The 24,447-nt window shown below is 41.3% G+C and overlaps 1 protein-coding gene across 1 annotated transcript; it reads left to right on the forward strand.

Moving 5' to 3' along the window:
* Window positions 1–2,190: 2,190 nt before the first annotated feature.
* evpla (envoplakin a) lies at window positions 2,191–23,214 on the forward strand. Its single transcript, XM_061923110.2, has 22 exons — window positions 2,191–2,339; window positions 5,379–5,478; window positions 7,428–7,582; window positions 9,159–9,282; window positions 9,357–9,488; window positions 9,804–9,845; window positions 11,017–11,178; window positions 11,265–11,372; window positions 11,523–11,618; window positions 11,700–11,810; window positions 13,480–13,626; window positions 14,712–14,866; window positions 14,948–15,045; window positions 15,119–15,288; window positions 15,388–15,560; window positions 16,935–17,073; window positions 17,151–17,344; window positions 17,407–17,557; window positions 17,672–17,755; window positions 17,828–17,935; window positions 18,007–18,099; window positions 19,511–23,214. The coding sequence occupies exons 1-22, from the start codon at window positions 2,287–2,289 to the stop codon at window positions 22,892–22,894; spliced, it is 5,979 nt and encodes a 1,992-aa protein (XP_061779094.2). The 5' UTR covers window positions 2,191–2,286; the 3' UTR covers window positions 22,895–23,214.
* The last annotated feature ends 1,233 nt before the right edge of the window (window positions 23,215–24,447 follow it).

Below are 24,447 nucleotides of genomic sequence, written 5' to 3' on the forward strand. Positions count from 1 at the left end.
ATATGTATGAAATACTTGACTTGGTGAATTCTAGCTGTCAATATATTCCTCCCCTCTTAACCACGCCCCACCCCACCCCCGACCACGCCCCCACCTCCCGAAATCGGAGGTCTCAAGGTTGGCAAGTATGTGAAATGTGTCCTCTGCATTTGACCCATCACTCATGTTCACCCCCTGGGAGGTGAGGGGAGCAGTGGGCAGCAGCGGTGGCCGCGCTCGGGAATTATTTTGATGATTTAACCACCGACTCCAAGCCTTGATGCTGAGTGCCAAGCAGGGAGGTAATGGCTCTCATTTTTATAGTCTTTGGTATGACTGGATTATGCTATGGAGCTATGGGAAGGGTGTGTAATTGTAATTGTGTGCTGGCAAGGAAAGTCACTCTGCTGCATTCCCCGAGCCACTTCCTTTTGTTTCTTTTTTACACTCACACCGATGACTCACCTTTTATAATGGCAAGTATTAGATGCAGCTAATGATTACACTGAGACATGTAGTGTAGTGTACGGCATAGGTGTTATGTAAGCTAACTCCTTTCATTCACACATCCATGTCAACCAGGCCTGGACAATTATACTGACTGGGGGGGAGTATAGTTATTGTTGGGAAAACTAATACAAAACCACACAATAATATATTATTGAAAGCTAAAAACGTTATGACAGACCACCTTAAATGGAATGGAATTTGACACAGAATGTACAGGAAAATAAAGGTTTTGACAATATTAACTATGAAGGATAAAACACTGAATATTGACAACATAACACTCTCCATCCACATATTTTACAATCCAGCGAAATGCAACAAACACAGTGAAATATGAATGTGAAGCGTAAAAAACCCCACCTACAATCTGATATATGTGATATATCACTAAGCTTTACAACTTTGTTGGAGCAGTGGGCAGCAGCGGTGGCCGCGCCCGGGAATCATTTTTGGTGATTTAACCCCCAATTCCAACCCTTGATGCTGAGTGCCAAGCAGGGAGGTAATGGGTCACATTTTTATAGTCTTTGGTATAACTCGGCCGGGGTTTGAACTCACAACCTACCCATCTCAGGGCGGACACTCTAACCACTAGGCCACTGAGTAGGTAGAGAACTGAGAAACACTGCTTGATGCCTCGTCTGAGCTGCTGTGACTTAGATCACCATAGTAACTCATTACATGACCATAGTAACTAACTAGATGACCATTGTAACTAATTACATGACCATCGTAACTAATTAGATGACCAATGTAACTAATTAGATGAGCATAGTAAGTAATTAGATGAGCATAGTAACTAGTATATGATGCAGATTCCAAGCATGTAAAGACTTAGTATAGTTGAAGGTCATTATAAAAGATGAGTGCACATCATAATGGCAGCTACACTTTACATCTTAAACGACTAAAACTATTATTTGGGAATGTCCGGCGGGCCAGATTGAAAAGCTTAACGGGCCCCATGTGGCCCCCGGGCCTTCATTTGCCCAGGTCTGAAGTAGAGGACAGGGGTGGGAATTGTTGAGCGTCTCAAGATTCGGTTTCGATTCTTGGGGTGACGATTCGATTCAAAATCGATTTTCGATTCAACACAATTTTCATTATTTTGTTTCTAATTTAGGATAAGACCCGTTCCAAACATGGTTACAGGTTATACACGCTCCTCTTGGCTGCTGACGTACAACTTATTAGCAGTGTTAGCCTGAAAAATTGCTCAGGTTTTTTTTGTTGTTGAAATGTTATTTACAAAAATCACAAATCGAATGAAATAAAATAGAGCAACTCCAGCCATGCAATATTTTGAGATGAAAAAAAGCATTGTAAATAAGATTTCTCATAATAGGACTGTATGTAGTGTACGTGGAAGTGGGCCCTTAGTGCTGTGACTAGAGTATTGAAAAAGAATACACCATGCTTTCATTCTTCAATGACATTTTTCCTGTTTTAAAAGTGTCCCAACTTTGAGTGTGCCAAGTGTTCTGATGTCAAAATTCTGGATTTAAAGGAATGTATGTGTCTTCAGTCATGAATGGGCCCCATGCAGAGTGCATCCCGGCCCCCTGGTTGTGGGCAAGGCTGGACGAGGTGGGAGGAAGGCAAACTGGTCAATCCGGTCCTCCACTGCAGAGGTGGTGGATGTCTGGGCGGTGACACGCCCGCTCAGCCCGTCGCGGAGGAGGAGCTGCTGCGTTGCTGATATGAACGTGTAGTAGGTGAGGCTTTTAGCTGTGTTTAGACTTTGGAAGGAACCCGAGGACGAGGAGTGTGGGAGAGAGTCTTCTAACCCGACGCAAAATGTCCAGGATGTTTAGGAAAAAGGAGAAAGAGACGTCGGTGAAGATCAACAGGTGAGTGAATAGTGAGACCGCATCTCCATCTTGGTGCTCTTGTTCCACCTGAGCCCAGAAGCGTGTCAGGTGTCCTCTTCCTCTCCACCCACTGATTGGTGCTCAGCTGAGAGCTCAAAGTCTTGGCTGAATAGAAGTGTAGTGGCTGAACATGCAGGGGGTTTTCTCTACAATTCTACTACAGCTGCACTTTAAAGGCTCCACACACGCTTGCTGTGTTGCCTGTAGTATTATTCATTTTTGACCATTACGCTGAACCGTTATTAGACTTAGACAAACTTTAATGATCCACAAGGGAAATTGTTCTTATTGTTATTGTTATGTTATTAAACCGCATACTATGGCCGGTTGACTTGAAATTTCTCACACAGCCTCAATGCGCTCTATAAAGTACCCACTGTAGCTTTAGGGCGCCATAATGTATTTTAAAACCCCGACCCATGTCATGTAGCGTTTTCTGAATGGTGTTATTATCATTGCAGGCTGAAATGTTTCACCTTTGCGTTGTTCGTCAGCTGTGGCGTGATGAGGGCTGCTCAGCTGGTTTCTGTCCCTTACATGGGCGTTGGTCCCCAACCATTCGGGTTGCCAGCTCCTTGGAAAATAAATAAAGGACACCCTGTTGGCAGGGCCGGTTGTCTTCACCTCCTTTTTTAATAATATTGGACTCAAAAGCTTAATTGAATAAGATGCATATGTTGGATTGATATCTAGTTAAAAGTCCTTGTTCAGTAAGAGCTTTTTTTAGTGCAAAATGAACTAAACTTAACAAACTAGACAATACATGGTGTAGCTTAACGTTTATCCCAGTTTTTCCTTCCTGATTCCACAAAAGACACCGTTTTACAATTAGAAGGTGAATTCTGCTCTTTTATTTTCTCATTGGTGAGCCGTAAAGTTGTAATGTAGAGCAAAGCAAAGTGTGCTGTCACCCATTCATTGCATTCAGATTTGACAAACTACTTTTGATTCTCACGCTAACATGAGATAAAATGCACTTTTAGACTCAAAGCAGCTTCTTTTTTTGGGGGGGGGCGACAATTCTGTTTTCCAAGCAACCCTATAAGCGCACCGCCACTACCCTGCTTTGATTGGTCAGCAATGCATTCTGAATAAATGTGTGATGCATTGACATTTGTGTAGAACTTGCTTGGTGGGTGTTTTCACGTCCAACTATGCCACTCATGTAAACGAGGCAGTAGTGTACAGTGGCTTCACAAAGAATGCAGACAAGCCTTGTTCAATTATGCGGTTAATCCGGTTAGCCTGCATCTAAGGCAAGGCAGCTAATTAATGACTCACGCCAGTGACTTCTTGGTATTTTTCTCCTGGAAATGTCCATTTAAGCTTCATCTTCTGTCCTTTTGTTCCCGCAGTGATGTCGACACCTTAGGTGCTCCACTCATGCCTGATATCAGGAATAAAACACATTGATGTACATATAATCATTTGCAGGTGACTTCAGCACATACCTGTCTCACCTGACAAGGAGAAGCAGATTTCCCAGTCATTGCAAAGTAAAAATAGCTGTGTTAAAATCCATCTGGAGTTTCAGAGCTGCAAAGTCCTTCAAACATGAAGTGAGATAAAACCAAGAGTGATGTTGAGAAGGGTAGGCTGGGGTTATATATTTATCGTCAATAGTGTTTCTAGAAGACACTTCACACCAACCGAACCTCATGTGGGAAGGCAGTTTGGCGACAGAGGCAAGGAAAAATTCACCTCACAGGGAGAAACCTCTAACACAGGGGTCCCCAAAATTTTGACTCGTGGGCCGCATTGAGTTAAAAAAAATTGGCCAGGGGCCGGGCTGTATATATGTATATATATATATACATATATACATTGTCTTTTTAATCCGTTTTGACATTTAACATTGTCACATTATCGATGGGAAAATGTATTTTTAGACAATATGATTTGCCTGAGCGGCTAGGAGACACCGAGAGTAACAAGTGGTAGAAAATGGATTACAAAGGAAAGATTTTAAAAAAAAACTTTATTTTTAACTTAGGACTACCCGTGGGCCGGATTTTGGATGCTGGGGGGCCGGATCCGGCCCGCAGGCCGTAGTTTGGGGACCCCCGCTCTAACACACACACACAGTGGGGGGGCGACAGTGGTGCGTAGCGGTCCACAAAAAAATCGATTCACATCCCTATCGCGATTCTTATTCATCCCAATTCTAAAATTAATTCATCATTTTTAAGAATCAATTAAAAAATAAAAATTTGTAAAAATACATTTTAAAAAATACGTTTTTGAGCCATCTCCAAGGAACCAGAAGGAGCTTTTCTATATTATTATACCAAATAATACATTGTGAGAATCGGTTTGAATGGAGAACTGTGTTGAATCCATTCTTAATGGAATTGTCACCCCAGGGATGGGAATGGGATGGAATGGGTAGGTGGCCAAAGATTCAAAGATGGGATTCAAAGATTCAAAGATGGGAATGGGATGGAATGGTTAGGTGGCCAAAGATTCACACCCCTGGTAGTGGCAAAGATATATGAAATCATGAACGTGAACATTAATAACACTATGGAGCAGTGGTTCTCAAACCTTTTGCACCAAGTACCACCTCAGGAAACACTTTGCTCTTTAAGTACCACCATAAAATACAGTATCATAGTAGACCTAAGTATTCATTAAAAACAAGGCAGAGGTTTTTTTCCGCAACTACACAGTTTGAACAGTAACACTGTGTTTGAATATAGGAAAATAGTGGTTTGGTATGGAGGATATTCGGCTGTCAATCTTGGACTTACTAAAAAGCATCTCAATTAGTTTTGTGGCTTTGCTACATACACTGTGTCTCCTCCAGTCTGCCCGAGGCCATATGTGACATCCGTGGAATGGTGTGCATCTAAAGAACGTTCCGGGAGTGGCTCGGACGGTGAAAGGAATTGTCCTCATGCTGCCAAAGCAGTCGGGGGGGGATGTGTGTGTGTGTGTCAGTCGTCTGCATGGCATCAATCAGCAGCTGATGAATGTTGGGAATGACATCAGTCTTAACCTTTGCCCCTCACCTTGCAGTGTCCCGACCAGCGGCCTGGCACAGTTGATCATACAGATGCAAAAGAATGCAGACGTGGTGGAGAAAGACATCCTCCGGGCTGAGAGCCTTTTGGCTGTGGTAAGAAAATGCATACGTACATTCATTGGTTTTTCTTTCATTCAGGGTTTTGGGGGATTGATCCAAAGGTGGCTGGTCAAAAGCCGTGTTACTGACAGTAGCAGCTTCAAAATAAAAGCTGCAATAAACCATCAGTCACGCTAGAAAACAACGTAGGAGAAGGAGGGTGTCCTGGGTTCCCTTAGCTACTTCAGCCATGTGGATTATTATACTGCACAGTTAAGCTCGAAGCTAGCGATAGCATATATGTACAAAAGACTTGGTCGTCATTATAGTTTTTTTTATTAAAGAAGGAATCACTGGTTGTAAGCAGTTATATGTGGAACACATTTACACTAATATTACTCTATTGGTGGGAATCATTCTGAAGTTCTGCTTATACTTTTATTTTTGTTGCATTTTTATGGTAAACATTCCTTTAGGTGGTGTCATACCCCCATGCTTTCACAGTGACATCACTAAACTTTTTGGAATTTCTTAAAATTGTAGCACTCGAGCATTTTAACAATCCAGTGGAACCTCGATATTCAAACTTAATTGGCTCTTGAACAGGGTTCGTAAATTGAAAAGTTTATATAGTGAAACACATTTCTCTGTAAGAAACAATGTAAATATGAATAATGAGTTGCAGCCTCAATAAAAGTCCATATTTTAGTGAAGGTTTGTACACTTTGAACACATTATAAAGTGATATACAGTACTGTATATCATACAAACATAACAAGATCAACCGCCTCAAGCTGAACTGCGCTGTATTCGCTTCTCTGCAAAGAAGTTCCTTTGGTGTCCTCACAAACAATCAGAAATCACAGTATTCTTTAACTTTAACAACCATATTACCGCAAACATTTCAAAAAGTAATACCCACTCGCAGTACATTAACATCGGCAGAGGAGCAGTTTACAAGAGGAGAGAAAGAAGCAGACAGGTCGGGATGATAATGATCTGTGTGCTCTTCGAAGAGGCACCGCTGAACGAGAAGTAGTCTTCTCCTCCGCTGTGAAATAAGTTTGCTTTGGCATCTTTTTTCAAAAAAGTATGTTCTCATCACATATAAAGACTTACTGTGGTACAAAGCAGGCTTCCTCAATCTCATCAATATGAGCAAGCATATTGAATGAATGAAGAGTTTGTACACAGAGACATGGTTAAGCATATTTGGCTTGACCTAAAAGTTTGGTTCTCAAGTCGAGGTTCTACTGTACAGAGAAAAGTACACAAATTATAGGTGACAATAAAATCTATGCATGGATGTATATCAAAAGTATTTTTAAAAAATGTGAATACAAAATTGTACTACCCTATACGCTTGAACTATTTCACATATCCTCATCAAACAATAGAGCAGGATATTGCTTTGTTTCCCTAAGTTTCTGGTCCAGTCACCAGTGGGGTGGCATGCACATCTGCATATGCCTAAAAACACGGCTTGCAACTGCGAATCAGTTGTCATTGTTCACTGAAAAGAGTCGTTCAAAAGACTCGATTCACTCGCGGATGTCACATGTCTACCTATGGTTGAGTTGAGTTGAGTTTGAGTTTATTTCGAACATGCAAGCATACAACATGATACATCACAATCTCCAGTTTCTCTTTTCAACATGTTCGAAAAGGAGTAGGAAGAAGCAGAGCTTATTTAATCCTACCCCTTTTCTTTTACATAACAGTTGCTAAAACTTTTGTTCACTTCCTGTTCTCAATTTATTCACAATATACTCCATAAGTAATCACAATAATCTATCTTAAAAACGCTACAAGGTGGACAAATGTGCTCAACCAGTAGGCGACCAGCAGTAGTTTACGGGACATCATTTAAGTACCTGCTAGTATGCATTTTGCACAAAGCTAAAGCTGTGTTGACTTTAGTATTTCAGTGGATAAGGCCAAAATGGCTTCCCACTTGTTGTGTGATTAGCCTGAAATCACTCTAACTCTTGTCTTCTTCTAAGGATGCCGAGAACGACAAGAACGACCTCCCCTACCAGCATCAACAGGAGATCTGCGACAAGCTGGGCGAAGCTGAGGGTCTGCTGAAAAACCTCTTCCTGGATGTGGACAAAGCCAAGTCGCTCCATCACCCGCAGGCCAAAGATATTGAGAGCGAGTGAGTGCTTTCGCTGCAACTGAGAAGTGTCATGAAAACAATTGGTATCCATGCTAGTGCCAACACACACCTGAGAGCTGTGTCCAGACTCCATGTATCTATTTGTGTCTTATATTATATATAGCCTGTAATGTCATTAGTCATGTACAACCCTTTTTTTCGCCGCACAGCGCTGATTGTAACAATCGTTTTGTACAAAAATGACAGATGTAGGACTTACAATATTTTCAGAAAATGATCAGACACTTCAATTTGTTAAAGCCTTCATTAAAACAAGCTGTAGCTAACAGACTGAACAACAACACATTGACATCACTACAATATGAACTATAAACTATAAAACATTGCATTTTAGGACCTTGTTTACTTCCCTGACGATTTGTAATCAATCAGAAATATCAAGTAGCTAAAATGCATCACAAATGTGGAAGTATGGAGAGAGTGTTTTGCATTTTGCCCATCGTGCTTTCTTGTGGATTTAAATGAGTGTCATTTCGAATTGTGTATGGTGATTGGACATTTTTTTACAATGTCCACATAGTTCAGTGGGCAGGCTTTGTGCTTTGTACCACCAGTATCAACTTTCGGTGTTGGTTGAGATTATTTGACCATGTGTGAGAAAGGTTGTCTGAATTGGAACCTACATAATGATTCTATGCACTTTTTGAGCCTTGTAATTAGGGCTGCAACTAACAACTAATTTGATAATCGATTAATCTGTTGATTATTACTTCGATTAATCGATTAATAATCGGATAAAAGAGACAAATTACATTTCTATCCTTTCCAGTATTTTATTGGGAAAAAACAGCATACTGGCACCATACTTATTTTGATTATTGTTTCTCAGCTGTTTGTACATGTTGCAGTTTATGAATAAAGGTTTATAAAAATAAAAATAAATTGCCTCTGCGCATAGCATAGATCCAACGAATCGATGACTAAATGAATCGCCAACTGTTTTTCTAATCGATTTAATCGATTAGTTGTTGTAGCCCTAGATAAAACATTGGATTTTAGGACCTTGTTTACTTCCCTGACGACCTTAAACATTTGTAATCAATCAGAAATATCAAGTAGCTAAAATGCGTCACAAATGTGTAAGTATGGAGAGAGTGTTTTGCATTTCGCCCCTCGTGCTTTCTTGTGTCTTTAAATGGGTGTCATTTTGAATTGTGTATGGGGATTGGACATTTTTTACAATGTCCACATAGTTCAGTGGGCAGGCTTTGTGCTTTGTACCACCAGTATCAACTTTCAGTGTTGGTTGAGATTATTTGGACCATGTGTGAGAAAGGTTGTCTGAATTGGAACCTACGTAATGATTCTATGCACTTTGTGAGCCTTGTAATGCTCATGGGCAATGACGAACACTATTGACATCATCCATCAGATGATGTCAACTTTAATGTTGTCAAAAATTATTAGGGACGTTGGTGGGCCACAGTTTTGGGCCCCTGTTATATACAGTAGTAGTTGTATGTTGCCATGGCAGTAATGACATCCATTTATGAATGTTGTTTTCTTATAGGTAAGGTTACTACATATTGTTTAATTGTTCCACTAATGTTTCCAGTGTCCGCCATCTCCATGATCGTTGGCTTAAGGACTGCACTTTCTATCGGGACATCTTTGAGCAGATCAATGATGTGTCACTGATGCCCAGAATCGACTGGGGGTCTGTTCTTAATGACAAGCAGGTATACATAGCAAGCCAAAAATGTTACAGCATAGCGTGTCAATGAGTGACTCTGTAGTGCGTGTGTGTTTTCAGAGAGCAGTGAACAGTAATGCGTTTGGCCCCACCATGGCAGAGCTGGAGAAGCAAATTGCATCGCACAAACTCGTGCAGCAGGAGCTGGACGCCTACAACTCACAGCTGTGTGTCAGTTCTGCAGGCACCAAGGTGATCATCCATCTATTATTGTAGTATACATATTTGACAGTACTGTAGTACCTTATGTGGCATTTATACGTATACTGTGTACATGTACATCATTTATACCTTTTTTTTAAACGTCATTTTTTATATACATGTTACAGGTAATGTATATTTTATTATTGAATGTATCAAATGTGATGAATATTTAATGGACCACGATGGAAACAAGCCTTTTGGCGCCATCCATTTGCCTTTTTAAAGCATTACATGGATTCAATTCTCTAAGCTGTCAATAAACCTCTCAATCAATCAATCAAATTTGGTAATTTTGTCTTGTAGGACGACCTCATGGCATACAAGAAGCAGTACAACAAAATTCTGGTGAGTAATTTGTGGCAAAACACCGGGAAATGATATCAAATCTGACCTAGAATTCTTGGCATAAAGTTTGCCTTTCCTCCCATAGTCTGAAAATTCAAATTTGGACACTATATAAAGTGATTATCTTTGTTTTCACTTGGATGTATAACAATATATACTTAAAAAATATGAACTAGATTATAAAATATAATTTTACAGTGTGGCTGAAATGTGTCCCTTTTTTCCTTTGCATATAATTTGTATTTATTTAGTTAGATTTTTTATTTATTGTGGTTATAGTTTTGATTTATTTTGAACATGCATACAGTTACAATATGAGACACTGCATATTTCCAATTTCTTATTATAACATGTCCGAAAAGGAGTGAGAAAACGCAGATCCTACCCCTTTTCCATTACATATACATTTCTCACACATTTGCTTGTTCACCTCCTGTGCTCAATATGTAACACAAACACATTTAATCAATACTAAAGTTCTCATGAATTAATAGTTTAAGTTGTGATTCACATAATGTAATGTAAAACTATTGCTGCTAAAATAAAATATACTATGAATAATTAATTAATGCAATGTAAATATAAAAATCTAACAAATCAAATAAAAATACAAAATATATATATATTTAGGAGGGGTTTAAATCTTTGGGCACCTAACGATTCGATCCGATTCTGATTCCTGGGGTGACAATTTGATTCGGAATCGATTCTCGACTCAACAAGATTCCCAATTCAAACGGATTATCGCAAAGTATTATTTGGTTTAATAATTATAATGACATTCTTTCAAAACAGGTTATAGGTGAGAGAAAAGGTCCTTCTGGTTGCATGGAGATGGCCTAAACACGTCTTGTTAAAGATGTATTCCTTTCAAAAAAAGATATTTTTAGATCATGTTAATATGAATCAATTTAGAATCAGGTTAAATAAGAATCGCAATTGTCAATTGACTTTTTGTGTGCACCCCTATTTACTATATTTCAATGAATATAGTAATTTGTGATAATATGACCTAAACGCCTTTTATAAAGAACATAAATAAATAAAAATAATATTGTGTATGCTCGTCTCTATATCTGCATTCAATATGAATGATACCTGTCCGCCTTTTCAACCCATACCAAATGTTTTAAGAATGCATGTTTTACACTATTTCTATTTCTATTCCTAGGAAAACTCCAAGTGGCGCGGCCACTACCTGAACAGCCTGCACGAGTACATGCAGGGCTGCAACAAGGAGCTGAGTTTCCTGGGAGAGGAGCAGAATAAAATCCAGAAGCAGGACTGGAGTGACCGCATGGCGGATCCTCCAGATGTTCGCAGGCAGTACGAGGTGGGTATTGTCAGAGTCATACTGAAAATCAGGCTGGATTTGAGGCATGGTGTGCACTGACCTGCTGCATGTGTATCTTTGTTCAGAACTTCAAGAACAACAGTCTGCTGTCACATGAGAGCGAGGTGAACAGACTGCAAGATGAAGGAGACAAGCTGATTGAGTTGAATCACCCTGCCAGCCAAGTCATACAGGTACACTCATAACATCAGTCACTCATTTTGCTACTACGTGTCAATAAAAAATGCTTGGCTAATTTACCAGTTGTATTCATGCCCTGAGACTACTCCCAGTACCACTCACCAGACATGCATTTACTATTTTTATGTATTTCATCATTTTAGGAGCAGAGAGACGCCGTTCGCAACGACTGGCAGAAATTCCTCCACCTGTGCATTTGTCAAGAGACACACCTGGACAACTTGGAGAACTACAAAAAGGTAAGGACGCAATAGCGCCTTTCGAAACTGGATCTGAAAATTCTCATCTTCTGATCTTTTTGGGGACATTTTACTGTGCAGTATCAACTGGACACAGAGCAGCTGTCAGAGACACTAAACAAACTCAACACTAGTTTGGACCCGAAGATCTCCAATAAGAAGAGCAACTCGGAGGTGCTGCTGCAGCTTGAGGTACGAGGAGAACATTAGTTAGCATATCACCTTGGAAGGTGGAAACATGGATGAAAACTGCTCCACACCTGTCATTGGGGTTCATGCATTATTCATGGAGTGTTTTTCATACACTAGTTTGTTGCGCCAGATGCCACATTTGACATTTCTCACGCTTAATACTCTGTATTTATTATTTTCAGAATAATAAACTTTTTCCTTGCTGCTTGCGGTAGATGGAGTTGTACTGATTGACTGATTGATACGACCAATACGAGACAAATCCATATGTTCTTGTGCCTAAATCCAGCCAAGCACGGAAGGCACCGCGCAATGTAAACCAATCAGAAGCAAAGTAAAGCGGGTCTTGGCGTCTATCTTTTACATACACCTCAGCACAGTGTTGTCAACTCAGCCACTTTCTCACTAAATCGAGTATCTTTCAAACTCTTAGTGACTTTTTTTCCCTCAAAAGCGACAAGGGACAAATCTAGCAACTTTTTGGGATGTTTGGGATACATAAAAGCGCCTATCTCTCTAATGTCCTGTCGTAAGCCTTTCCTGTCTACTGAGTGTGTACTCTTACAGACAGCTAGTACTGAAAACACATTGAATTGCACTTTAAAGTGCAATGACAGTAAGTGCCATTCCAGTCAGAGCAGAGAGGAGACACACCCACTGTGCAAAGATGCCGCAGTTTCTGCCTTAGTTTACAGTGTGAGATGTAAATGTTTCATCACTGTCACAAATCCATCGTTCATGTTAACAAGCCAGTCAATAAATCTGGTTTGTTTGTGAATATCACAACCATTCAGTCTTTTGATCAAATTTGATACTCTAATATTTACCGACTGCGATGAGGTGGCGACTTGTCCAGGGTGTACCCCGCCTTCCGCCCGATTGTAGCTGAGATAGGCTCCAGGGCCCCCCGCGACCCCGAAGGGAATAAGCGGTAGAAAATGGATGGATGGATAATATTTACCGATGTAGAACCAAGAAGACTACAACTAAACTAAGAATAAACAGAAGAAAAGTAATTTATAGTTCTAACCATAATTTGCATTTTTTAACTAATTCTTTATGTCTCCCACCACGTTATTCTTCTCTCCTATCGCAGCCATTGTAATCAATTATGCAAATGAGGCAAGCCCACACACAGATGTTTTTTTGAAGGTTGCATTTATAAAGCACACACAAAGAAGCCACCAAAGAAAGTTAATTTATATTTTTTATATTTGTTTTGCTTTTCATGTTTATTGCTTGCTTTGTCTTCCACAATGGCCAATTTTGCAAATTAGATGACATCTATAACTCCTTGCCCACTGCCACAAATTACTTGCAGTCCTAACCCGTTGAATAATTAATGGAAATGCTTAAAAATACTTTAAAAGTATTGCTTTGTCAATGAAGAATCCTTGGCCTCCAGAATGCATTAATTTGTGAAAATTAGTAGTTACCAAAATGTTATCAAAATTGGTCAACTGGTTTCATCCTCAGCTTACTGCACACATAACCAAGAAAATATGTCAATGTCAACTTAAGTTGAAAACATTTGTTTTGCGTTTTTGTGTTTAATAATCTTTTCTTACTCTTGTCTTCTGTGTCTTTATGTTTTGTCATTTGTCCCTAATTCTGATGTGTATTTTAGCATTTATTATTTCTGTGCTATATATTTATTTCCCCTCTTTAGGTAGAGGAGAAGGCCGTGCAAGACAGTGAGCAGCTGCTGGCTGACCTGAGGAAGCGCAGCACCACCGTTGCTCCTCTGAAGCAGCGTCGTAGCCCCCTCAACAGATCGGTCATGGTGGAGTCGCTCTGTGACTGGGAGACTGAAAGGGTAAAGGAGCCCCAAGACTCGTTTTGGGGAAAATATATTTGTTCACGAATCAAGTACATGATTTCTTTTAAAACAATCATTGGTGTTTGCGAGTGACAGGAAGAAAAGCTCTGGCTGGCTTGTGGAGAAGTCATTTAGCACCATCTGTTGCTTTGCATGTATAGGGTCTTGTTTTTTTTAAATTCATAATTGTGACATGTATTGGATTTTTTCATGTAAATGTGAACAGTGCAATTTTTGGTATGCGGATATAAACCAGATATGTACGCTATGCTATTGCAGTCTGGACTCTCTGGTCAAATTCAATTGATCAGTACGTCATCACATAGCAATAAGCGCCATCATTTGTTGCCAAAATAGACAAATGAGCAGAAAAGAGGCTAAAATAATGTTTTAAAACTCACGTCAATGTTCCACCACTCTTGTCTCTGACTGCTTGTCGTAGCAAATGAACTGCAAAAGGCCAAAATGCTTGCCTTCTCCCTTCTTAGTCTTCGAAGCGCAATCATTGGGTTCAGAAAATGTTGACTTTGAAATGTCCACAAAAGTGCCAGGACTACTAGAATTGGCTCCATGTTTGCAGCTGTAAACACTGCAGCACACGTGACGTCCTAACATCATGCGTTCACATACAGTGGGGAAGGGGTTCATATGGCGCCATTCCTGGGTGGATCTCGCGTGAGAGGAAGAGGGGGGGGCTAATCATTTTGCAACGCAGTCTGCTAAAAATGATGAAAAGCGCCACTCTACATAACTGATGCTGTGGTCACAAAAGACACGTTAAGATATTCAACACTACTGCCATCCGGTGACTAAAGTGGATCATGCACCCGCCCAATTTTGTTGCCTTTTATGTGTCAGGTAAACCGTGACAAATGGGGCCATATGAATCAACTTTCTACTGCAAAACATTGCATTTTACATAATATGATCAGGTTTTACCAAAACAATCTAAATTGGACAAGCTACCCTGCAGTGTGAACGTAGCCTAGATCTCTAAAATGTAAACAAGCTAAGCCGTCCTTTTCAGACTTATTTTGAAGGAAAATTCCCATCTTATATCTCATATCTTTTCTCTAATTAAGGGAAGTCTGTCAAGAGGAGAGAAGTGCACGTTGAAATCCAATTCTGACCTTCAGAACTGGGATGTTGTAACCAGCAAAGGGGTCGGTGGCACCTTCCCAGCGGTTTGCTTAACCATTCCACCGCCTGATCCAGAGGCCATTAACAAAGTGGACCTGTAAGCCACACAAACGTTTTATAATAATACTACTATCCAGAGGCAAAAACATGCCAGTGATACAGATTTTCTTTGAAACAGTATGGGTGGTGAACTGGACGACATCAAGAGGAGAAGAGCCGCTTTGGCCAAGTCCCTCAACAATCACAAGTCAGAGCTGGCCCAGGCCCAGAAATCAGGTCATTTGCCAACCCAGTTCTTGCATCCATCTTCATCTTCCATTGTCAATTGATGTTCCGTTTGCTTATTCAGCCCCAGTGTCCGCCCAGGTGGATCCCAGACTGTCAATGCTGGGTCAGCAGTTGGATAAGCTCAATGCCGACCTGGCCAATGCTGAGAAAGGCATGCTTAGCCGTATGCGATCCCCGCTGAGCCACTCCAACCCCACTGGAGATCTGACCAACAGGTTGAAGGATCAAGATGTGAGTAATAATGAATCTTATTGGTGATTCATTCATTTTTAGATGAAGATGACACTGGAAAGTGACAACAAAGCCTAAATGGCTTCCTTCTCTTTTTAGCAAGCAGCCAGGGCACTGAACGACTTGGAGAAACAGGCGATTGCTGCTCAGGCTGAACTAAAGCCTCTCCTGTCTAAAGACCCAAATGCCTTCTCAGCACTGCCACTCAAACTGAACGCCGCCAACAACAAGCATGATGGCATTGCTGGACTTGCTGACCTCTACACAAAGAAGTAAGCCTTACCGAGTACCGAGATCCATCGGTACTACCGGTCACTGATTTACGTAGAACCAAAGGGTGCCATATTTCCACACCTTTGTTGCACGTGCTCAAGCACTTGGCCAAAAAACATGCGGTCAATCACTTAGAGCGGACTGCTTTTCGGTGATGTTACAGTTTTTCATGCCAACACAGCAAGAAGGCGCTCAAAAGTACAATGAGGCTACACTTTTTGAAAGTGTGCTAGCTCGATGCTAATTATTTACCTTGGATTTGCCATGGACATGCAACTGATTAGCATTAGCAATTTTACATGGCGATGTTAACTCCTCCAAATTTGGTAATGAAAACTGCAACTGAGATCAAACAGCCGGTGTGTATCAAGTACAATTTTTACAGTATAAACACGTTGTAGGTCTCAACAAAAGAAAAGACTGGCACATTTGACTTAACTACTTCCAATACATTGTAGTCTATACAACACTGCCATCAAATGTGGTGGAATTGCTCTACAAGTCTGCAATAAAATACAGCACAGGACTTGCAAATGAGACACAGAAGTGTAAGAAACAAGATAACTGGCACAGCTCAAGGTTGAATGTTAAATGTAAACTAATAACATTTATTAACACATTTGAACAAAAGTACCTAAAATTGGTACTGAGAATCGGTACCGTATTGATTCAAATGTGAAAAGATACCCATACATATGTGTGAAGACAGTTAAACAAAAATATTTGATTTACATTTGTATGTGTACTATTATTAAAAGATGATTGAATAAACAGAATATTTTCAGCCCCCCATCTTGATTTTACTGGGCTAGGGCAGTGGTTCTCACTAAGTATCACCTCAGAAAACACTTGGCTCACCAGGTACCACCACATTGACCAACATTAAAATACAGTTGCATAGTAGGCCTAAATATTCATTAAAACAAGGCAGATGTTTATTTAATAATTATAGTTCATATTTTGTGGCCACTGTAACATTACACACAGTTTGAACAGTAACACTGTGTTAGAATATTTAATTGATTAGCACAGTTTGAGTATAACTGGGTTAAAACATATTCCAAAAATAAAACTAAATGTATTATTAACGAGATATATTGGTAGATATTAAACTAAGTTGCTTTGTCATCTACAACACAAAGCTAATACGCTATTTAGTTCAGATAGCTTAGCATATAGTGAACAGTACATATAAAGGATTGATTTTAGCATGATTAATGCACAACACATATCAAAGTGGCCCACACCATTTTTCAATTCTTCTGCATGTGACAATAAAGGGTTTGGACACCCTTGCTTTGGAGGATTTAGTGCAGAGCCACTCTTTTATAGCCAACATTTACCAGAAGTCAGGTTTCTCTTTATTCATTTAGGGCGAATGCATCACTCAACCTGGAAAATCAGATAAAGAAGGTGGATGGCCTGGTTTCTGGCTTTGAGAAGAAGCTCAGTGAAGACGGTCCAATACTTGACGTGCCAAGCTCAATCCAAGCTGCCAACGAAAATATATATGTAAGGAAATGACTGCAAATTCCAAACTGTTTCTCCGCAACAAAGACGCTGAATGTTGCGTGTCTCAATGTTTTTAGCAACAGCGGCAGTCCGTGGCAGCGGCTCAGCCCGACATGAGGAAGCTGAGTCAGGATCTGGAGAACACCGAGCAGCTATGCAGCTCCCTGCAGCAGGGGTTCCAGGAGTTCTGTCCCGACATCCAGCGTCAGAGGACCGAGGTCAAACACCTGCAGAACCGCTACGCCAACGTTGACAACCAGCTGAAGGAGAGGTGAGGATCACACTGCTGTCTGACTATCAAATGTGTGGCTTCTAAACAACACTCCTTCCCAGGGAAAACATCTTGCAAGAGGCCGGCTCCAAAAATCAAGAGTTCCAAAGTTCAGCCAAGTCTCTGAATTTCTTTCTAAACAATCTGCCGAAAAACAAAATAAACTACAACGACGATCTGGCTCAGGTGTCTGCGATGCAGAGCTCTCAGGAGGTGAGCTAACCCATTCTCCTGGTTGCTGGCCATCTCCTTGTACTCTCACACTCTAACGTTCATTCACCAGCTATTATAGCAATCTCATAGTATGTTTTCATTCAATGACGACAGAGGGTGATGGATGACCTGAAGCGCAAAGGAAACGACATGGACAGACTGACTGACGTGTCTCAGGACGTCCAGAATCTACTCCGCGTAAGGCCGTTTTTAAAACCGGGCTAGAAAATAGTAAAAGAATACCACACCCTAATTCTTCTCAATATGCAGGAGTATGACGCCAACATGGACAAATTCAACAGTACGCTTGAAGGCGCCGGTGCCACCCTCCCCAAGAGACCTTACACGCTCACCCTCAGCGAGGCTGTTCAGAAAGAGGTAGCCTTTGCAAGTTTGACAGTATGTGTCATTTCTTTCAATATTACATTTTGTCCTCCTTTCTATTACAGGAAATGGATCTGGTCAACCGTTACGCTGAGGCAACCGCTGAAAATGCTCAGCGCCAAAAGCAGATGGGGTTGGCTCGTAATCTGATGGCGCAAGTAAGAGCACAAAAATAGTAACACCGAGTGATGGGCGACACCCCAGATGTTCTTATTGATACTATACCAAGTAAATACTAATACACTACCAATATCAATTATCAAATCAAACACATTGATTCACCCTTTGACACTAAAGTAGATTCTAATCATTTTAATGATCATGTATCAATAAAATAAATATCCATTAAAATTCAAATGAATGATATCCAAAAGAACACAGCTATATTATAAATAAATATATATATATATATTTGTTCTGCATTAAACCTGTCCTGTTTGAAAACATTCCGCTCCCCCGCCCCCAATCTCGGTCTCGACTATTTATCAAGTTGTTGTGCATGACATTGTATCCTAATTAACACTAAAGACAAAAAAAAGATATGTGGTTCAACTTACAACAAACAATAACTTTATCAACATTGTAACAGAAAATATTTAAAGTTCATCAATTTGTCTGATTTCTTTTTTTTAAGTCCTTACTTAAACTTCAACCATTTGATACTAAAAATGAAATGAAAGAAACTCAATAAATATATGTATTTTTAAATTGATTTGCACCATAGCTCAGGAGCACAGTATATAAACCAACCAAAACGAATAAAGTAATTTGAGCTGATTGTTTATTTATTTATCAAGATGAGGAATGCACAGCTTTTTCAAGCGGGGTTTGAAGTATGATACTTCATGATACTGATAAAGCATGTTCCCAGGGGTCACATGCGCCCTCCCCAAGGGGGCCCGGCTTGCCCCACTATTTGAGAAAGACTGGTATAAAGTAAACTGTGGGCCAATTTAGCACTAAAGCACTGACTAATTTGAACCGCTTCTCTCAAACACACATTTGCTATAACTGTGACCAAATGTTACTTCAACTTAGGAGTGCTAAGAGATAAGCGCTGTCTCTCGGCTCATTGTTATGCTTTAAGTTGCAAATAAAAATTGTAGTTACAAGCATCCCCGCCATTAGTTGGCATAGCAAATTCCAACTAATCAGCCCCGTAAAACCGTCCGGAAACATCGGGTCTTACTCGCTGGCATTAGCTTATAGCTAGAGATTGATAGAAATTGGTTTTCCAACCATTGTAACGGGGAAAAGTGAGTGTGAAGAGGTGTTGATTTAAGTTACAAGTGTTTTGAGTTCAGGACTCTGTCACAGAACCTATTGAGCTTGTAAATTGACGTACTACTTTATACTAAAATGAAAATCGATGCGATTAATAGCTGTGAGCGCTTTGAGTATCTAGTCGATAGAAAAGCGCTATATGAATCTAATCCATTATTATAACACTTGGTATCGGTTGTACTGATATTTTGATATCAATGTTCCCATCACTACGGTACTAATACCTACAACAAATGACTGGATCATTTACTGTCCTTCAACACTTTGTCGTTTTCCATGCTGCAGAATGAAGAGAAAGTCCACTTGCTGGCGCAACATCAAGTGCAGCTGGAAAGCCAGCAAAGGAGTGCTTCCGAGGCAAACAGTCTTGTCAGAGAGCTGGACGAAGAGAGGGAGAGGACACTGCATGTTGAGACCAATCTAAAAGCCTTCAGAGATAGGTTGATGTCACTGAGGAATCGCAGAGGGGTAGAACGTGTGGAAGAAAAAGAAGTGCTCCAATACTATCGTGAGCCAAAAAGTGAGGCCGAGTTTTTAGATTTACAGAAGAGACTACACGAAGAGGTCATGAGAAGAACCACCGTCTACAACGAGGTGGAGATGTACAATAAGAAGTTTTCCCTCCTTGAGGACAACTTCAAAAATACTCCGCCCAAACTGCTGACTAGAGAGGTGACCGAGTTTGAGAAAGATCCTCTTCTAGATGTAGAGGCTGGGAGACTTAGAGACGAGCTATCGAGAATGAGAGACGACATCCGGCTGCGTGAGTCAGAGTACATTCAGATCAAGACGGAAATCGAGATTCTCCAGCAAAAGAAACCACTCATCAAAGAGAGGGTGGTGAAGAAAGAAGTACTCAAAGTGGAAAAAGACCCAGAGATGTTGAGAGCGGTGCGAGTGTTTGAGACCGAAATTTCAGACGAGAATAACAAAGTGAAGTTCATAAATGATGACATTTTCCAACTGAGAAGCCAGATTAATGCACTGGAAAGACTGATTCCCAACATCCAGCCAAAAGTCATCACAAAGGAAATTAAAAAGGTGGAGCAGGACCCCGAACTCATCACAGAGACCAAGAGGATTCGAACATCTTTGGAGAGTGAAATGATGGGTAACAACACCATTTCCAAAGAGCTGCTGGACCTCCACAGTCGCTACAGAGAAATTAGCAGTTTCAAACCCAAAGTGGAGGTGAAGGAAGTCGTTAATGAGATCTTCCGGATCGATCCAAATACAGAGATAGAGATAATGCGTTTGAGGAAAGAGATACAGGAGGCTAACATGCACCGCTCAGGTTTGGATAGGGATATCGGAAGGATCACCTCAGAGCTTAATATTCTTCGATCGCAGAAGCCCAAAGTGGAGATGAAAGAAGTCCTTCAAGAGGTGGTGAAGGAAGAAAGAAGCCCTGAAAATGTGCGAGAGATTCAGAGGTTAAATGAACAGATTAACATCACCCACAACAATTACAACTATCTCGTAGAACAGGTGAGAACACTCAAAAAAGAGAGAGACAGCTGGAAGGCTGAAAAGTCTAAGGTAGAGACCAAAGTCCTCACCAGAGACATTATCAAGTATGAACCTGACCCTCTCTTGGAGAAAGAGGCTGACCGCCTGAGAAGAGAGTTGCGTGACGAGGCGCAGAGGCGGCGCTCGATCGAAGAGATGGTGTTTGACCTGAAGAACAAATACATCTTGCTGGAGAGACAGAAGCCTGAGGAGAAAGTGGTCGTGCAGGAGATTGTGCGTTTACAGAAGGACCCGAGGCAAGTGCTTGACCACGAGAGGCTCAGTAGGAGCCTGGATGAGGAAGTGATGACTCGCCGTCAGATCGAGCTGGAGTTACAGCATTTGAGAACAAAGGTGGGGGAAAAGGAGAGGCTCCTTCGAGAGAGCAATGAGCAACAGAAGAGAATTGCCGCAGAGTCGGAATTGAAAGAGCTTAGATTCCGTATCCACCAGTTGGAGCACTCCCCACCTGCTATCCAGGAGAATATTGTTGTCGAGGAGGTGCTGAAGGTGGAGAGAGATCCAAAACTGGAGAGGATGACCAACGGCCTGCGTGTAGACATGGATAAGGAATCCAATGAAATCCTGCGTCTCCAGAGAGAGATCCGTAACATCACCCTGAAGCTTGAGGTCCTCCACAAGGAGAAGTCTGGTGAGAAGAAAGTGTACAAGGAGGTTGTCCGTGTGGAGAAAGACCAAGCTGTGGAATCAGCCAGGGATCACTTGAGGGAACAGGTATCCAAGCAAAAGTTTGCAAGGCAGGACGTAGAGGATCAAATCAAACGTCTGAATACTAAAGTCAACCATCTGATGAGTAGCAAGTCTAGCACCTCTAGAGAAGAGACTACCATAACCATGAACAGAGATGCCCTCCTGAGGGAGAAGGACAACCTGACTCGTGAGCTCAGGACCCTGGAGACTAAGAAACAAGACATTAACTTGTCCTACGAGAAGCAGAGCAGGCTGATGAGTGAGAGGACGCAGATGAGCCAGCACAGGAGCATGAAGATGGGTTCTGACGTCCAGATGATTGAGAGGGAAATCCTGAGCGAAAAGGACAAGATCCACATTCGTGACAGCACCATCCGAGACCTCCTGCTGAGTATACAGAAAGAGGACCATTCAGAAACTAGGACTAAAGAGACCAACGTGTCCACCAAAATCACCATTCTGGATCCAGATACCGGCAAAGACATGTCTCCCTATGATGCTTACGTGCGTCGTCTGATCGATCGCCAGCAGTACATTCACCTGCAGGAGCTGGAGTGCGACTGGGAGGAGATCACTTCTACTGGACCCGACGGCGAGACGTCTATATTACAGGATCGCAAGAGTGGAAACCAGTACCCCATTAAGGACGCCCTGAGGGAAGGCAGGCTGACCCAGAGAGATTTGGAGATGTATAAACAGGGAAAACTCCACATCTCAGAGTTTGCCTTGCTGGTTGCTGGGGAAACAAAACATAGGCCTCAGTTCAACTCTCTTAGCTCCAGGACCAGCACATCAGTCATATCAGCTCCCTTCGACTCAAACCTGACACATCCAATCGCTGGGGTCATGGATACACACACTGACACCTGCTTCACCGTGCGCAGCGCTGCTATGCGCAAACTTATCGACCCCACTACAGCCCAAAAGCTTTTGGAGGCTCAGGCAGCAACCGGCGGTATCATTGACATCACCACAAAGGACAGACACTCCGTTCACAAGGCGGCCACCAGAGGTCTCGTGGAGGACAGCCAGCTCCAGAGGCTCCTTAACGCTCAAAAGGCCTACACCGGCATTGAAGACCCTGTGACCAGAGAGCGTCTGTCTGTGGGCGAAGCCGTCCAGAAAGGCTGGATGCCAAAGGAAAGTGCCACTTGGTACATGGAAGCTCAGCACCTGACTGGAGGGCTGGTTGATCCAAAAACCAACAGAAGAATAAGCATCGTGGACGCCATCGGATCCAAGATGATTGACAGCACCATGATGAGAGGGATTCAAGCTGAAACAAGTTACAGGAAGGACATCACCGACCCCCTCACCAAGCAGAAGATCAACTACAAGCAAGCCCTGGAGCGCTGCAGGAGAGACCCCAACTCTGGCATGCTGATGCTGCCGGCCTCCTCCAAAGAGTCGGGTTACACTCCAACATACAACAGATATTCTAGATTCTAAATGTTTACTGCTTTGTCAAGTGATGGATTCAAAAAACATTTGGGATCATATTATACAAACAAACCCAGCATACGATTTTCTGAGATTTTTGTCAAGACAAAAACAATCGCTGTTTACCAAACATGTCAGATGTGGGCAAGATGTCTAGAATAGAAGATTACAAATGAAGTACCTTTTCGATGATATTATTGTGGAATACTGGGACATGGTGCAATGCTATTTTACCAAGACGAATATGATTCTGTATTACTCGTGGGCTATCATTGACACTCTTGTTTGATACTTTATGAAAAGCATATCAATAAATTTAAATTATAACAGTTGGAGTGAAGTTGTGTTGTCTTCTAAACAGTGACTTACTGGTGCCTCCAACTTACAATTTCAGATACCTCCTCGGTCAGCACCGCTAGTTGGTGTCGCCAAAGCCAGAGTGAACATCCTGAGTCTCACCCTCTAGCATTAGCATTAGCTTGTAACTGGTAGTTTTTCCAACCATGGGTCTAAAGAAAGTGAGCATGAAGGACAGCGCTGAGAAGAAGTGGATGATATTTATTGAATTAAGACCAAGGTCATTGAAAAACATTTGATCCTATTCGATCAGTGGCGGGCTGTGTGTTTCCCACCTAGGCCTTGATGTCCGACTTCAATGATTACTTCTCAAAATAGCATCATTGATGTCACCACATGACCACTGCTGGACAAATACTATACAGGAACACATTTACGCCCTACTGGCCATTGTATTTTATGGCGCATTTAAAAATCAATAAACCCGCATCAGCAATTAAAACATATCTTATGTAGTACTGTCAAAATTTAAATTGCAAAAAACATTTTAAACGTGAAAAAATAAAGAAATAAAATATATGAACTCACATTTCATCGACAGCTGAGCTAGCTTCCATGGCTGGCCGACATGGTCTCACAAGATGTAGTTTCTCTTTAAATATCCTTCTTGAAAATGGCCTTGCAAATATATGTGTTGTCTTGTCTCATCATAAAAGATGCAGACCAGGCGTGTTGGCTGACTTCTTCAAGTTTACTCCACAAGGTGCTCATCAAAAACATCCCAGCTGGCATGTCTACATTATACAACCTAAAAGAGGCTACTGCTATGCCCTTCACTACTGTGGCATGCTGGGTAATGGAGTTCTTTTGTTACCTAGCTCATAACATCACTATATATATCTGCCTTAGGCCAGCTAGAAGTTACTGACAACAACTCGTGATCTGATTGGCTACCGCAACTGTCTATCAACTGTATGTGCCCGTTCCCTTACAGTGCACACACATTGTTGATTCTGAAGGCAGATTTGGTACAGCATGGCAACATAAGCTATCTGAATTCTGATTGGATAAAAACAGCAGCACTGGAAGGAGCATAATATGACATGAGGAGAATATGAATACTTTTACATCTCTAGGGAAATTAATAAAAAATGACTTCTATCTTTAATTATGATGATGAGTCCTGGTTATGTTAGGCCAGCAGAGAAGGCCTTGCTGGCACACCACTGTATTCAATAAATGTCCTGAGTAAACTGAGCTATTTG

Source organism: Nerophis lumbriciformis, linkage group LG27 (assembly GCF_033978685.3).
Source record: "Nerophis lumbriciformis linkage group LG27, RoL_Nlum_v2.1, whole genome shotgun sequence".
NCBI lineage: Eukaryota > Metazoa > Chordata > Actinopteri > Syngnathiformes > Syngnathidae > Nerophis > Nerophis lumbriciformis.

Excerpts from the sequence above, each read along its gene's own strand:
- evpla (XM_061923110.2), top strand. The coding sequence starts at position 2,287 with ATGTCCAGGATGTTTAGGAAAAAGGAGAAAGAGACGTCGGTGAAGATC. Across the intron at positions 11,619-11,699 it reads ACTTGGAGAACTACAAAAAG|TATCAACTGGACACAGAGCA; the intron begins GTAAGGACGCAA and ends TTTACTGTGCAG. Across the intron at positions 15,289-15,387 it reads ACAGGTTGAAGGATCAAGAT|CAAGCAGCCAGGGCACTGAA; the intron begins GTGAGTAATAAT and ends TTCTCTTTTTAG.